Source organism: Fundulus heteroclitus, chromosome 3 (genome assembly GCF_011125445.2).
Source record: "Fundulus heteroclitus isolate FHET01 chromosome 3, MU-UCD_Fhet_4.1, whole genome shotgun sequence".
NCBI lineage: Eukaryota > Metazoa > Chordata > Actinopteri > Cyprinodontiformes > Fundulidae > Fundulus > Fundulus heteroclitus.
In genome coordinates this window covers 14,254,419-14,271,958 of record NC_046363.1, presented here as the reverse complement: position 1 = coordinate 14,271,958, position 17,540 = coordinate 14,254,419, and the positions used below count along the sequence as shown (strand labels likewise).

Below are 17,540 nucleotides of genomic sequence, written 5' to 3'. Positions count from 1 at the left end.
CTTTATCTGTAATTTGAACCCCAGGGCTTTGTTTTGACTGGGAGACCACAGACAAAATTTGCGGGCCTTCTCAATGACGTCCAAAGATTTCTCTTAAGCACAAGTGGATTCATCTCAAGGTTGTCAGATATGGGATTGAAGTCGAAAGATCCCTGACAAATCCCTTGAGAGAGTCATAACAAAGGGGCAAGAAAAGGAAAAAAAAAACAGGGAAGCTGTGATGACATTTCCTTTATTCCCTGTAAAGTGTGGATTAGTTGAAAATATCTAGGTTCATGTATTGTGATTCCTATAGAAGGAGGGGTTTACAGCTTGTATTTATGTCCTTTGTTTAGATAGATTTGTTTTAGAATAATGGTGCTGGGCATTGTAAAGTGTGCATTTAAGAGTTTAACACATTTTGTGTTCTGTTGCACACAAGTAATTCTCTGGATCTGCCAAAAGTAATTGGCAGATGGAGATGCACCAATCAGGGATTTTGACTGGATAGAAAAATGGGTGAAAATGACCGGCCAAAAAGCCAGGACACACCCCCTACAGACGCAGGTTCCCAGTTCGCATTTGGGCAGGACACAAAGAGCGGGTTCAAACCAGGTGTAGCTTCTTATCGGGGCGGCCTGAATGGACCGCCGACATGCCCCCCCCCGGAGAAACTGCTCGTTCCATTCTACCAGCTTCGTCTACCTTTTGTGCTTCCTGTGACCTCATTTTGAAACACCTCACTGACATTGAAAGTGGCTAGAGAGTCTAAAAGTTTCAGCTTCTACACCAAAGATGTTTGTTCATGCTTATAGCATATGGTGCATTCAGTGATCTGGGAAAAAAAAAAAACACAATCTGGTTTTTAGTTTTATCAGCCAGGGCAGAGTGCGTCGGAAATAGCCCGATTCCCATCACCAGGCTGTTTCTGTGTCCATCTCCACAATTTAGGTGGCTGTCAGGAAAAGAAAGTATATCACAAGCATATCAGGCAGTGCTTCTGTGTGGGATTTTTACTTTCAGAACTAAACAGGTCAAAACCGTATCTACCGCAGGAGTCTACAGTTGGAAGGACAGAAAGGAGAAAAGAGCTTTTCAAAGTCTAAATAGCGATTCATTTGTAACGGTGGCAGAAAAAGTACGGCAACAAACTTCGGGCTGAAACTGCCTTCAGCCTCCCGGTACCCACGCATAGCCACACGCTGATGCGTAGCCGAAGCCTTTTTTCTCTGCTCGTTTAAGAATAAAGCTTTCCCTGCACACTCTCACACACTCTTTATAATTGGGTATAACGTTTCTTCCCTGTTTCTAGTCTGTAACCTGTGAATGACCCGTTCCTCCTTGTCACTCCTTCTTTGCCTCAGACTACACCAGCAGGGGGAGAAAGCAAAAACTCTCATTTTTGTTTGAGTTCTCCCTACATGTGTGCATTTGGAAGTAGGAATGCTCACACAGACACACACACACAGACACACACACACTTACACGCACACCAAATCAGGCTGCAGAACTATACGCAACACACAAACAGGTTCAAAGCGAAGCCGGTGTCAGTTCCTGTTTTTCGCCTTCGGACTGAATGAGAGAAACAGAATGGGATGATCAGGTAATAGAGTATGCTTTCTTATGAGTGCGCTCTCTCTCTCTCTTTTTCTCTCTCGCGCTGTGTCTGTGTCTCAAACACACACCCACACATATGCAGGCTCCGAAGTTCCTATTATACAGGACTGACCTCTGGATAACCCTACTCTCAGTCTCATATGGGACGACATCAAAAGGCCTGATCCCTTTTGAACTCGCTGGGTTCTATAGACAAAGAGAATTGCAGAAAAAGGCTTTCGCAATGTTTTTTTTTTTTTTTCAACTTCCGATCTGAAATTTTACTAAGTGACTAGCTCATTTAAAAAAAAAAGAAAAAAGGAAATTAAACCCATCTGTCCAAAAAAAAAAAAAAAAAAAAAACCTTTGAGGCTCGCACTGCATCTGTTTTATTCAAAAATCTGCTTTAATGTGATGTCTTGATTTAGAATTGATGCGGGGTAAATAATTGAAGGAAAAATTAGTGTGCAGGCTATGGGAGGCTGTGATTTCCACTTGCTTCGGGACCGTTCATTACGGCCAGATCAGACAGAAACACAGATGAGACCGCAGTGGGTCTCTCCCACCACTAATTTTCCATGTTTCAGCAGCTCGTTTGAAACTTTTCCCATTTCACTTTTTCAGAGGCACCTCGAGGTCATGCTGTTGGTTTATGCTGTTGCTTAAACAACAAGCAAGAAACTGCGAACTTCACAAAAGAACCAACCAATTTCTGTCCTGTTTATTTATTTATTTTTTCATTTCTTTTGTGTTCAGGAAGTTGCAGGAGGAGGAGCAGTTCAGGACGTCTTCTCTCCCGGCCATTCCCAACCCTTTCCCCGAGCTCTGCAGCCCCGAGAGCTCCCCAGTCCTCAGTCCTGGGTCACTACCTCCTGGAGAACCTTCTTCAGGCAAACATGTGAGTACACACTAGGAGGTAATCCGGAAAGACCTTCATACGTTCAGCCGCACCAGACACAAAAGCACTGCCTTTGCTTAGCGCAGAGCCATGCAAAGGTATTCACACCCCTTTGAACCACAAATTGCAGGCAGGATAGAGATTTTGTGATGGACCCACACAAAGTAGTGCATGATTTCTCAGTAGAAGGAATAAGAAATGTTGTTTTACAAATGAAAAACGCAACATTGTGGTGCACATTTGCATTCAAACCTCTTTAATCTGACACCCCTCAGTGGAATCCAGTGAAACTGATGGTGTTCATATTCCAAGCCCTTAATATCCTGTATCCAAAAATGGTGCATCATAACTGAAACAAAAAAAAACTGTTTGTCTTCCTAAACTTGGGCACAAGGGAAGGAGATCAATAAGAGAAGCAGCCAAGGGCCGCACTTTAATTCTGGTCGGGCTGCAGAGACCCACGGCCCAGGCGCGTCGATCTGTCGATGGGGCAGCTAGTAGTCTTACGCTCCACAAATTGTAGACAGAAGGGGGTCAAGAAGAAAGCAATTGTTGAAAGCAAGGCATACAAAGTCCTATTTTGAGTTTGCCATGAGCAATGAAAGGGACATAGCACATTTCTGGAAAAACATGCTCTCTGGCCAGATGAAACCAAGACCAAGCTGTTTGGCCTACACACAGAATACCATGTGTGGTACTAACAAATCACCAAGAACGCACCATTTTCCACTGCGAAAAGATAGCGGCAGCATCATGCTGTGGGGTCTGTTTTTGTCAGCTAAAATAAAGAAGCAGGTCAGAGTCGATAGGTTTATGGCTTGAGCAAACTCCGGGGCAATAGTGGAAGAACGTTCTGCATTCTTTTCGTCGGTCTATCACAAAAGAAGTTCTGGGGGATTATGGGTACTCTGTTACTGTCCAGGTTTGTGTGTCTGAACTGCAGCCCTGGGGCAGTTTTCTGCAGCTGCAGCTCATCCGCTTAGACGTGATGTGCATTCATTGATGGTATTCTGAACACCTGAGCTCTTGTGAGTTTGAACTTTAGCAACCACGTAGTTTTTGCCATGTTTAAACAAGTATATATGCATTGAAATGCTGCCATGTAATTGGCTGAGGAACTGTGTTTGATCCCAACCAGCTGCACAGGTGCCTAGTAAAGGTGCGGTTGAGCGTATATGTATTAGATCACTTGCTTGTAATCTTTTATTTATTTTTTGCTTTTTTTTTTTTTTTTGCTTTGTGGAAAAACAAAGAAGTGAGGAGCTAAGTGTTTGGGTGTTCATGTACCTGCACACACGTCTGTCTGCACTTCTGCTGTCGTATCTGTTACTGGAAGTCAGGTCCCCACCCACCCCCATTCGCGCGGTTAATGGTCCTCATGTGGAAGCAGCCAATTCTGGTTACGGCAACATAGCGGTTTACAGTAATACGAGGGCAGACGTTTTCTCATAAATGCTCCCCCTGGCTGGGATCTGGGGCTTTTCTTTTCATTGCTTCTACTACTGCTCCAAAATCACACGCTGCAGTTCCAGTTAATTCCTTTCAGGCCGAAGCACAAGCCTGACTTTAATATGCACGGCCTTTTTCCCTCTCAGATGTCATCTCAGTTTTCACTTGGTGGATTGATGAACCCACGTCATCCATCCACTTAGCGCCCAAACATGGAGAGGTTTGGTGTTTGAATCACCATGAGTTACATAAATAAATGGTACCGGTTAATGTGGGAAGAGGCTTTGGAAGCTTCAGTTGGTTTTGTTGTCTGTTAGTGGGAATGTTTTTGTCTTTAGAGTTTTTTTTTTTTAAGCTTGAATCACAAGCTGTGGTACAAACTCAGCCGCTCAGCTTGTTCTTATAGTAAATAGGTCAAAGTTTATTGTAGTACAAACTTGTTGTGAATTTAATGACTTGCTGTGCTCCGGTTGTAAATAAGTGAAGCAGGCTAGGCTCGTAAATAATTAGACGGCAGTTTATTGTAGCTTGTGGCTCAGGATCTGGAATGTCATTCTCACATGGACTGTCAGTAGCACAGTAAAAACCAGGGAGTGAAGCAGAGAGTCGAGGGAGGTACGGGAGAAGTACGAGTAGAGGTAACTGGCTTGCAGGACCCTCCTGTAATCACAGCAGAGTATTTTTCACGGGACAGCTCTAGGATGCCTATGAAGGGAATAAATAGGACCAACTGATGTGTGTGGCAGGGTTGGACAATAATTCATTATCAATATATTGCAAGATCACTTTATTCAACAACGGTGATATGACATTTCCCATAATTCAGTATACATTACAATCCATGAATATAGCAATTGTCACTGACTCATATTCGGGGTTTAATGTATTTTTTTTTTTCAAAGCAGATATTTCTAAAATGTTATATAACCCCCAGTCGGTCGAGGCAGATGACCGTTCACACTGAGCCTGGTTCTGGTTCTGCTGGAGGTTTTTCCTCTCTGTTAAAGGGGAGTTTTCCTCTCCACTGTTACTTCATGCATGCTCAGTATGAGGGATTGCTGCAAAGCCATGGACAATGCAGAGGACTGTTCACTGAGACTCTATGCTCTTTCAGGAGGAGTGAATGCAACTTGATGCAACCTGCTGGATTTCCTTAGAGAGGAAACTTTTTGACCAATCTATATGATTTGATTGGTGCCTTGAGAAGACGTGTGTTGTGAACTGGCGCTATATAAATAAAATTTAATTGAAAATTATATTGGAGGAGTTTTATTAACATGGCAAAATAATTATCATAAGTTTGTACAGGCATCTGTTCTGGGCATGCTTGGCAATCTTTCTTAGGCTTTTTTTATATTGATATCATAATTATATTGTATCGACCGAAATTAATAAATATATTGTGATATATTAAGTTTATAATATAAACCCTAACCTCAACAACAGGTATTTGAAGCTGAGAACTGTCAGGTGTTTTAATTAATTACATTTATTTTTATTTAATTATCATTAATTAGTTTGGTCAATTATATTAAAATCACAAATTTAATTAAACCATAAAGAAGTCTTACACAGCATGATTGAATATCAAAACTGCTTAAGACTGCATACAACCTAAGACATATGGAGGGGGATGAACTTTTCCTCCATAGATTTAATTTCCAAACTGCTGAAAAAGAATAATGCTCTTGACAGCAATGGAAATTTTAATTGATTGTTTGTGTTTACAGTGCATACGCACTGTATATAAACACATGTAAACTCATGTAAGAGTGCTGCGCATCCATCCATCCATTCATTCGGGTGTTTTAGTCATTTAGGCCCATGTGTGTTTACACTCTCAAGCCCCTTTGTGAGCTCTGCAAACTATTTACAGCACTGGCAGTGTCTCTCTGTTGTTGATGGCAATGGAAAGTATGGCTCATTGTAGTTGTTCTACTGTGGAAATTTAACTCAGCACCTTTTTTCCACCGAGAACTCAACCAAGGAGCCTTCTCACACTCAAATCCCCAAAGGTCCAACTTTAGAGACATGCGGAGCACTAACTCTAAGGGGGAGAAAAAATGTTTAATCTGCTTCCCAGTGGTTAGGATTCATAAAGGAGACGGTGATTTGTTTTAGGTTTGACAAGAGGGATCTGGAGAAGGTAAATTATTGTGCCCACTCTCCAAGACCTTTGACCTTCATCATTAGAACCACATGTCCCCTGCTTAGTGACTAATTTCCCCCCTTTATGCTTATCTCTTTCTGTCCTGGCTGTTGTTTTGTTTTTTTGTTTTCGTCAGTTCTGTGTCTATCCGTCCTGCCGCCCTCCACACATCCACTGCCAAATTGCTTTTCAGTTTCTCTGTTTAAGTTTACAGAATTTTCCAACCTCCCGGCGCTTTCTGACAGACTCTCGTGCTTGTCTCTCTTTGCTCCTCCTTGCTTCATTCCTTGGCCTCTGCGAGGGAGACATGAGGATGTAGTGCGGGGCTGTCAGGAATCGTTGGCCAAGCTGTTTGACATGACCATATGATTCTCAGTCACCAACCCCCACCCATGTCTTCCCTCATTTCTCAAGTCCCAGCCTTCATCTCCCCAGCTTGCCTTTTTCACTGTATTCTCTGGGAAGACAATATTTCTTCAAGGCTTTGTTAAATTAAATTTACTCGGATTGAATATGCTCTGGACAATTTAACTTTGTGATAAAACATGGTCTTCTTAATCTCCCTTGGTGTCTCCTACTCCCTTGCACGTTTATAATGTGTATCCTTATCTTTATCTATGCGACAGTGTGTGCCTTTCTGTCCACAAAATGCTTTCATAAGCATAAAAGCGTTGATCTAATTCAGTTGTGTGACTGAACAGAGCATGCACAGAACTCCCATAGTGCGATTTTTGTGGTTTATTAATGTTGCAACAGAATCTTATAGTATAGAATCATCATGTTTACTGTCAAGGAGGGACAAGGGAAAAAAATTAGTGCAGGGCACAACAACACTGAAAGCAGTGGTTGGGGTGCTGAAACCTACCAGGTCAGATGGCAAGGTCAAGGATTCCTGGGGCTGTAAGAATGTAGTGTGGAGGGTTCCTTATACCCCGTTTACACTACCCCTTTTTAACCGTGCCGAGAACAGTCTGAGCTCGGTAACTGAGATAACTATTGAGTGTAAATGGAACGCAAACTGAACTGAACCGAGCTAGACACAACCGGACCAAGCTAAATGCAGCCCAGTTCCAGAGGTGGGTTCGGCTCGGTTTTTCCTTATCTCAGTTATCTGATAACGAAGAGATAATGCAGACCGCATTATCTCCGTGCGGTCAGCTGACATTTCAGACATTCATAAAAATACTAGCTTCCCTACCGTGCCACACGATTTCCAGTGATTATTCTGCTTAGCAGTGTGATGAGCCTCAGCATCTGTCATTGTTTCTTGCGTCTGTAAATCCTTATTAGACGTTCGTTTGTCTTATTCACTTCCAAAAAGCCGACTCTGTCAAGTAAATTCACCAATGGTTGCTGTCTTCGCCTGACTCGCCGCAAACAACGACGTATCACCAAGCATAACTGCCTGAATGTTACACACGCCGCCATTTTTATTTGTTTGAGTCCTTCCTTCAAACCCAGAGAGCAGTAGTACCGCAGATCGTCACTAGGAGGCGAGGAAACCAAGGAACCGAGATAGCGTGACGTGTATACGGTTGTCAGAACCAAGCTCGGCTTGGTTAACTGATCCAAGCTCGGACCGAGCTCGGCACGGATCGGTTTAACAAGGGTAGTGTAAATATGGCTTTAGTCAAAGCCTGCAGCTAGACCAGGCCAGGGCGTAGTGCAGTCCATGGACATATGGAGGAGTAACACAAGGTTGGAATGTTAGTCTGAGTTAATTGTGAGTGCAGATGAGCGACTGCTTATTTGCAGAGTAGCAGGAAAAAAATGTATCAGAGCTAGTGAAGCGTCATAGTTTTCTGCACTGTGAAGGAGGTTTTAAAAATTGCTTGCTATCATAATCTACTTTGGTTGGCTCCAGTGGCAAATGGGTTGATGTTGTTTATCAGTAGAAACCTTTTTTTTTTTTTTGTCAAACTTACAAAAAATCGTTGATCTACTGTCGTTGAAAATCATACGCAAACGTCAGCATGAGTAAAGTTACATTTTGTGGACATTCTTTAATTTAATTCAGTTCCTTTTATTTTATTTACATAGACCCAGTTCACAACAACTAGAACCTCAACACACTTTAAAAGACAAACATATCAATTTTCTATAAATAAATATTTGATGAAATAAGTCTACTTATATAGGGAAATTAAAATTCAGTTACATACATCCCAATTTTATCCTGGTTAAATTACAATGCAGTAAAATTCATATTATAATACTAACTAGTAAAGCTTTTCGTAATTATTTTATTTAAGGATTCCCAGGATGGTGCATTGCGTCATTGATTGTAAATCAATTTCTGCTGAGCAGCAATTCCCCACACTGAGGCACTTTAGGACAGTGTGAAAGAGGGACTCCCCTTTAAGAAGAAGAAAGCAATGAAAGGAAGGTTGAACTTCTGTGTCTAACTCCTTTAGTGACTTCATTCAGGAGAGCGACACAGCTAAACAGGTGGGCTCTGAGCAAATAGTGAAATCTATCTTTGCCAATCGCCCCCGCCAGGAAGGTAACAGCTAAACCAAGAAGTTCAGGCCCAGGTGTAATTTCTATGAAGAGAAAATACAGCGACAGAACATAATCTGTGAAGCAGCAATAACTGCAGAAAAAGCATTACCAGATTTATCCGATTTAATAAAAGTGACTTTACTTAAGTTCAGTTACGGTACTTAAAAGGAATCGTCAGCATGTTACTATAAATACACTACATGTAAACCATGGCCATGGATTGGCGCCTCCTTGCTGCAGAGAACCATGTTATTTTGTTGCTGTTACCATGTTGGGAGTAGTTTGTGTGTCAAAGGGCAGATTTTTCCACTGTAAAACATTGGAATGCTATCAGTGGCCAAACTGTTGGCCTCGATGTGTGAAAACATCTGTGGCCATGTGGATACGTGTGTGTGTGTGTGTGTGTGTGCGTGCGTGCGTGTGCGTGTGTGTGTTTAAAAGCGGGGTACGTGTATCTTTGTGCATGCGGTGTGGGCGTAACGTGCATGCACGCTCGGCTTTACGAGCAGAAACGCTTTTGCATGTGCCCCGGCGAGAGAGCTTGACGGTGTGTTTACGTCTGTGTGAGCTCTGCTTCTCGTTGCCGAGCTGATGCGTTCTGCAAGGCGCGCTGTGCGGAGATCAAAGGTGAGGGAGCGCCAGAAATCTGCTAGCTCACTCATCCATTAGCCTGCTCGCTTTTCTTCGGATCCCAACGTGAAATTAAACACACACACACAGGCACTTGTGCAATGTAATGACAGGATAGCAAAGTTTATGTGATTCTGGCAGCACATATAAGTCTGATTCAAAGTGTATTTGTGCCTTAGATGGTTTATCTGTCTGTGATTATTTGCAAACATAAATAATACCACTAAACATGCCGTTTTATTGAGTTTGTCCATGTGTGCATTCATGTGCATTTATCTAAACCATGCATGGCATGTTGGGCCTTTTATTCTTCGTATTGTTTCTAGTCTCACAGTCAGTTCTTCACTTGCATGCATTGTAGCAGAGGTAAAAAGAACCTGCCAGCACTACAGGAACCTTTTTATACTGCACTCTTCCACTCTCAGACATAAGCAAACCTGCTTACATACAGACCATTGAGTGACCGAGTGCATTTGTAACATTCGCTGTTGTGAAATACAAATTTTTCTCTGCTGTCGTACAAATCTGACTTGGAGGCGAGCCAGGCAGGTTGCGGTTTAGTCTGGAACATCTCATGTGTCAGTGCTATATTCTTCCCAAGCTGCTAAATGGAAACATGCTTGGACCTGCGAGCTAGACCTGCTACTGCCCTACTGCAACAGAGACACTAACACAAACAGCCACAAACACATGTTCTGTTTAGAAACTAAAGTAAGCTCAGATGATTAGTCTGGGGAAGGGGTTGGTTTAAAAAAATTGGCCTGTTAAATTGGCACCAGACAAAGGCCATTAGAATCAGAGAAGCAGTTCCTTACTTGTACAAATTTAATTGTCGTGCAAAATGTTGGTCACCTGTAACCAAGAGCTGCACTGAATGATAGTTCATGAGTGTCTAAGCACTGGGGAATTGTATTATTGTATTTTTGGACTATAAGGCGCACCGGATTATAAGGCAAACTAAATATTCTTCCTAAGTGTGTAATATCACTTCGCCCCTCCGGTAGGGTGACTAGATGCCCCCGATTTCCGGGGGCATCTAGGGCATCTAGGATATGTCACCGATTTCTGTGTATCATGACGGAATAAAAAAAGTTTAGCAATCAATGTATGCCATTGCCAGAAGGTTTGCCGTTTCTCTCAACAAAGTCTCAATATCTTTTAGGAACATGGAAGAGATTCCAGGAGACAGTCAGTTACTTTAGGAGGGCTGTAAAGGGTAATTGGAGGTCCCAAACCCATCAGTAGGATGGGTATATGCGCCTTTGTTGCCAGAGCCCTACAGCCTGACTTCTAGAGGGCCACTGGCGTGAATGTGTCCAATCGAACTAATCAAAACAGGCTTCATGAGGGTGGCCTTAGAGCCGGATGTCCTCTATCAGATGCTGTGTTCATTGCCCGGCACCATGGAACTCATGGGTTTGGCACTATTGTCCTGTTCTTTTGAAAGCAGACCTGCAACATTGTTTAGCGTAATTAGGTTGATGGTGGGTCAGTGTTGTTCTGGTAAGGCATATCCCTGGAGGGATGCACAGACCTGTGCAGGATAAAATATGGCACTCTGACTGGCATTAGGTATCCGATGAAATCACCAGATTCATTGCTAGACCTTTGACTGGTGCGGTGGGTCCTGGGCACCTTCAAGTGCATGATAATGCTCAAGATCATTTGGTAAAAGTATGCAAGCAGTATACCACTGACTGTCCTTAATGCTAATATAACATCTCTGGGACATCATGTTTGGGTCCATCATCCGACACAACAAGCTGACCTGGTTACGATCTTGGAGGGGGAACCCCTGGCACTAGCCATCATATCCTAAGGAGCATGTCCTGACATTTTCAGGCATGCATACAAGCACGGCGGGGCCATACAACGTTTCGGCAAATTGGACTAGCCTTGCACATCGGTTTTTCAGTTTTAGTTTCTTGGTGACGTTGGATTAAGCCATCTTTGGGTTGATCATTGTCATCAAATGAAGTGACAGCCTTTGATTCCTAACACATCAGAATCAGAAATACTTTTATAATCTCAGAGGGAAATGATGTGCTTTACACACTCCAGATATACAAACAAACAATATATATATATATATATATATATATATATATATATATATATATATATATATATATATATACAACATTCCGCACAAAAATGTATCAGTATCGAGATCCAGAATGGGTTTTTATTGGGTTGAGATCGGATATGTTTTCAAAGTGTTCCTTTAAATTCTTTTAACACTGTATAACATGTTTTATTTCATTGCATGCGAGGACATTGGCAACACTCTACATTCTATTACTCATTTTCTTCTTGATTTACCATGTATTTGACTCCATCCATCATCCCATCAACTCTGACAAGTTTCTCTACAGCATGATGCCGCCACCACCACCACCACGTGTCTCCATGGGGATGGTGTTTCCAGGGTGATGTGCATGGTTAGTTTAGATTTATGCTCACTATAGAATACAAATTAGAAATGTTTGATCGCCTATTGCTTCTGTGACAGCAATTAACATCACTCTCTTTGAGTGGGTGCATTTTTATTGGATGGAACAACGAATGAAAATATTTATTGGTCCATTCCTGGGTCCTGCTCCCTAATGTCAATGCTTTGTGAGATTAATTTATTCCCAGGTGAACGCATACAGATAATTTACTCCAGATACTAATTTGAATACCCTAGAAAATTCAAGGTGGTAGTCAAGTATATAAAATGAATTAAGAATTGCTCTGAAGTTATTTAGGTTCATATATTTGGAGATGTTTAGTTTTTGTACAATAAGTTAAAGGTGTGGCTTTTTTATAATCATTTTTATTCTCAAGAGTGTACATACAGCTTTGAATATGCAAATGTCCGTGTTTGCTTGTGTTCGGGTGTCGCACAAAGACAGCTATGTTGCCGCCTCTAGCTATTTCATCTGGCCAGAACTAAACACAGCTTCTGGACTCATGTAGGTCATACAGACTGCATTTCCCTCTCTTTTAGCCTTCTCCCCATCCTCTCCCTTTCTCTCTCTGGAAAAAGTAGGACAGCTCAGATTTGTGAAACTTCAGCTGTGAACGGCAGAGGAATGTAGGAACCAAGAATTAGCAAAACAGGAGAGGAAGTGCTCCACCGAAGGGGACAGAAATGTGAAAAATAATGTAAAGTTGTGGGGGTTATCCAAAGATTTATGACTGAGAAAATGTGATGCTACAATGACATGCATTAACAGTAAAGCGTAAAGAGTAAATTGAAAATCAATTTTCGTATTTTGCGCAGTTGTTTAACTTTAAAAGAGATTTTCAGTCAGAAAAAAGAAAGCTCTGAGGAAAAAACTGGAAAGGGTTGTAACCACCTGTTTTTACTGAAACATAGCAACAACCAAAAAGAAAAGAAGTGTAACTAAAAATGTTTCTATACTGTCAGAAAGTGCCAACTTTTAAATACATATATATCAAAAGTATGTGTTAGTGACGATTTTATATTTGAAATAGCTTGCAATTGTTTTTGACTAGCACAGCCCTTTACCTACACCCGGTTTCTGTAGTAAAGCAGTACTTCTCTTTGCAGTTTTCTTTATTCAGTTCCTGTTAGTCATAAATATGTATTGCTTTTAGTTCACAATAAGATGTTTCTCTCTTTGCTGCATCTAAAACACTAAAACACTTTAGTGTTTTGCTGCATCTACAACACTAATAAAAAAAAAACACTTTTTCATCAAACAAATGAAATGTAATGCAGAAAATATTTTGAGCTTGTTAGGTTAAATTCAATCTGTAACCACACAGCCACTGCCAAGCCTCGCCAAAGAGCAAATGGACCATCGCCACACTATTCACAAAATCCAGGCAGCATTGTCACTCTTTCTTTGCCCAATTAGAATGTCTCTGCTCCATCCATAGCTCCCCCCCCCCACCACACACACACACACACACACACACACACACACACACACACACACACACACACACACACACACACACACACACACACACACACTATAATTGGACAATAATCTCAGATCAACAGTGGTCTAAGAGAACATTTGCTGTCCAGAATGTGCTGGCAGTCAGTGACAGAAAGGCTTTACTCCCATTAATATATGTTGGTAAAATGTCTGCTGTCGTGCGTGTTTCCTCTGTGAATTCCAACCCGTTCATATGTCGGCCAGAGGTGAAACAGATCTGAAATGAACCCAGGTTTGCTTGCTCTTCATCTGAGGCTCCTATCTGAGTCTAGCTCCCTCAGACTCATCCAAAGTATTTTGTGCTTTGTGTTTTAACAAATTAAATAGAAAAGGCTTCATTTGCTCCAACTATGTTTTAAATCATTTAGATTTTTTTTCTATTTGAAGTTTGATCGGTTTAAGTATTTGATTTTGAACTAGAGTAGATCAAAAGCAGTGAAATATCCTTTTATCTTAGCGCCAACAGGAAGCACCCACAGGATGCTCCTTAGTATCATTAGCGGCTAAATCTTTTCGCAATGCTTACAAATTGTCTATAGCTTGTCTATCACTCTGTCTGTTTTCTCAACAAATTACCCAAAAAGCTGCTGCGCAAAGGATTGGAAGGTGGTGAAGGCTTCTTCAATGCTTTTGTAACAATACTGTCTGCTAGCTTGACATGAAATCTTTGCTCGTTGTCTCTGTCAATACGACAGGACAACTCAGGAGCTACCTATTTTCTTCAAAATAAGAGTCTCACAAAGATACTGGGGCTCACGGCCTCATATTCAGGACTCCCAAATAAGTTACATAAGATGCTGACAGTAACAACTGCGTGCTTCGTGGGACAAACTTCACTTTAAAGAAAAATACTGTGGAGTTTTAATTAAGTCAAGTCTTGTTCCGCAGGCTCTCATTACAACCCTTGTATGTAAAGTTTGTCTGAATGTCTGACCTTAATTTTCCTGACATATCCTGCATTGAAAATTGAATTTGACCTTGCTCCATTTCACAAATGCCCGACTAAAGGCCCATTCATACCCTACGTTTGGCCTACACATCTGTATTTCTGTCCGTACGTTCTATCCGTTGACTCCTTCATACCTCCATCCGTTGAGGTGCGCAATAACCAATATTTGCTCTAGGTGGCAGTGCTGGGCGCCAATGATTCGTCACTGATCAAACATGGCGACGGTCCAACACGTGATATTTGCTCCGTAAGTAAACTTTTTGTTTGTCCCTGTGCCCCGGACACGACACATCATATGTGTGGGTAGTTGCCGAAAAGCTCCGCAAGTCGTTCCTCGAATCTCACCATTGTTTAAAGCCCAGAATTCTAACCTTCTTCGTGATTTTGTTGACATGTTGTACTACAAACTCAATAGCGCCCCCACCGTTTCCGGTAGTATTGCTCCGTATTGATCCGTTTCGTCCGTAATCGTAAGCTCCCAATTTTCGTGTCAAAATACGGACAAAATCGACGTTTAGAACGTATGAAACACTCCACACGTATCCGTCTTTTACGTGAGGTATGAATGGGCCTTAACACAAAGGGTTGTTAGTCTGATAGCATAACAAGCCAGTCTTTTTCAACAGAGCAGGTGATTTGGGCTAGATACCTGCTAGTGTGGAGTGAACGCACACTGGTGTGGTGGTTGCTGTACACACAGTCTTTTTTTATATCCATTATTCCACATATTGCCTTAATTGTCATCCTCCATCTCTCATCTTCCTTTAAACCTGTTTGATTCTTTCTAATGGTGGTAGTACAGAGTGCAGATGGAAAACCCTTTGCTGGAAAGTTAATGGAAAAAACTCTCCTTATTTAATCAATGCATTCATAAGGAGATTGCTAAACTCGCCGGACCTTTTTCTGGTTCACGGAGCTTGGACAGGCCTCTGTAACCAGGGTCCTAATTCGACGGCGTAATTAGATGACGGGACAGTTCACTGGGTCGTCCTCATGAGTCAGCAGAGATTTCTTTGGCGGCGTGCTTCCCCGCTCCTGCTGACTGCAGGCGCTACGTGGGGACAGCCGATTGTCCGAGGCCCGTTCATGTCTTTGTGTCTCCACCTCATCATCTGGGACATTTTCGGGGGCAGCCCAGACCACACACAGCACGACATTACAGTAAGAGAGGTCTTTTATGGAGGTTATTTGTTAGCGGGAATTTGGGGGCCAACGTGGGTCGTGCGTGCCAAATCCAGCAATCAGGGGTTTCCAGCTCTTTTCTGGAAACACGCAGAAGTTTGGAAAGGCGGAGGCAGCGGCTAGAGCTAAATGTGTCGCCCTGGCAAGACTGATGGCCTGTGAAAAGACAGGACGTTTCAGGGGTCCAAGCATACATAAATGATGTATGCCTGCACGCAAGTATGCGTATGGCTCTAGATCATTACTTGCAAAGTAATTTTATCATATTGTTTGCTATGAATGTGGGTAGTCAGCAACTTCATGTTTTGTGTTTTTGATTCTTTTTGTTGCATAAAAAGAGATGCTCCAGTCCAGGACTTTTAGGTTCCGGTCTAATGAAGCCAGTATTGTTTTTGGTCCTGGTGTTGGACATGCAAATATTACCACTACACTTAGTTCACATGTCTTCAGTTGAATTTAAATGTCTGTGTCACAAAGATGCCTTTCATGCCTAAAATTATAATCAGGTCCCCTTCAGAGCTGCTAAGTCTGAAAGCTGACTGCTGAAAGAAGTTTTAAAAACTGCTGCTGTCAACTCTGGATTTTTGGGAGTGAAAAATGTTGGCAAAATGGCCAGCGCCATGTAAAGAAACTGTAATTTGATTAGCAAGCACTGGATGAAGGGAGTAAAAGTAAGGTGCCGCTGTATTTGAGAGGAAACTACACTGCTTGTTATTACTGCGGAGCACCTACGTTTAAAGATCTTAAGCCAGATAATATAGGTGGTCGATTGAGATGTGCCGACGAGGTGAGGAGAAATTATCCATGTATCTGAACTTGTGTCTGTGTTGCTGCGCCCGCCTACTTTTAGTCCTGAAAGGTATTCTGTTTCTACTTTGCTGCATTTTGGTTATTTATGAAGCGTTCAAAATGGAGGGTGAGGTGTTAAGAAAAAATAGATTTCATGTAGAGGATTTAAAAATCCCATTTCTACTAAAATGCGGTGACTGTAGAGAGTGACACAAAGAGGTTGAATTCTTTTGAAAAAAAAACAACAACAACTAAGCTACAGAAATCCCACTTTATAAAATCTAAAAAAAATATTACACTTTCTCCCCCAACATGTTTTTAATATTTAGACAAGTATTACATGTGAAGCTGCTAGTTTACTAGATCTATGTGGTTAGATGAACCGCCGCACTTCAGTTTCCAGTAACTTGATGTAGAAACTGCTATTTGTTGTCGTTATACAAACTGTATGTCTGTTTATTGATTCAGTCATTAATTAATTTGTTAAAATTGAAAAAAAAAATGTGCTTATTGTGCCAAATAGCTTTTGGTGGTTTCATAAAAATCAATCAGTGCTATTAATTATTTACAAAGCTTCTGATTGATGCAAATTTTAACTCCGTCCCAGAACTGGAGGTTTTTCCATCCTGTTGTCGCATCATGCATGCTCAGTATGAGGGATTGCTGCAAAGCCATGGACAATGCAGACGACTCTCCCTGTGGCTCTACGCTCCTTCAGGAGTGAATGCTGCTTGTCAAGACTTGATGCAATCTGCTAGGTTCCCTTAGATAGGATTTTTTTTTTTTTTGACCAATCTATATAATCTGATTGAATTTGACTTTGGAAAGTGCCTTGAGATGACATGTTTCATGAATTGGCGCTATATAAATAATATTGAAATGAATTGCGTTTTTACAGATTCTGCTGTAAAGGAAAAGTCCCCATTCAGTGTAAATTATCCTGTTAAAATTTTAACGGTTAACATACAGTTCCCCACAATATTACATCTCAACCCTAAGCCTTGTCTATATTCCTTTCCTTTTTCTGCCATATACCCAAAAAGCTGCTGTGCAAAACATTTCTCGAATGACTTCTTGAATGTTAATGTAGCCGGCAGTAGTAATGTGGAAGCGCGGCCCTTATTCTCTGACTTTGTCGAATGACAGCTGAGAACTGCTTCCTGTCTTTCTTCACAACAGCAGTCTCAAACCGGCCGCCAGGCTTGAAGCCCTCCATATCCAGCGCTTATGATAATAGCTCAAGAGACAGACTTCACTTTCAGGAGAAATGTCGTGTTTTAATTTCACGAGACCTTGTGCCACTCGTTACGCCCCTAGCCTCCACCAAACAGATGCTTAGTTTCTAGGCAGCTATGGTTCATTTAAGGTCTGTGTTTATGATCAGGGGAGGCCAGAAATAGACTAAACTGGACGCCTATCTCGTGATGAGAAAGTCCCTGCGTAGACAAATGAAATATA

At 41.7% G+C, this 17,540-nt stretch overlaps 1 protein-coding gene across 2 annotated transcripts in view; it reads left to right on the top strand.

Annotated features, from left to right (window-relative positions):
• grb10b (growth factor receptor-bound protein 10b) overlaps positions 1-17,540 on the top strand; it is a 93,274-nt gene that overhangs the window by 51,933 nt on the left and 23,801 nt on the right. For both annotated transcript variants that reach the window (XM_036130573.1, XM_036130570.1), the window contains exon 5: positions 2,335-2,476. In XM_036130573.1, the coding sequence (XP_035986466.1) occupies positions 2,335-2,476 (142 nt within the window). The remainder of the gene's footprint in view (positions 1-2,334; positions 2,477-17,540) is intronic.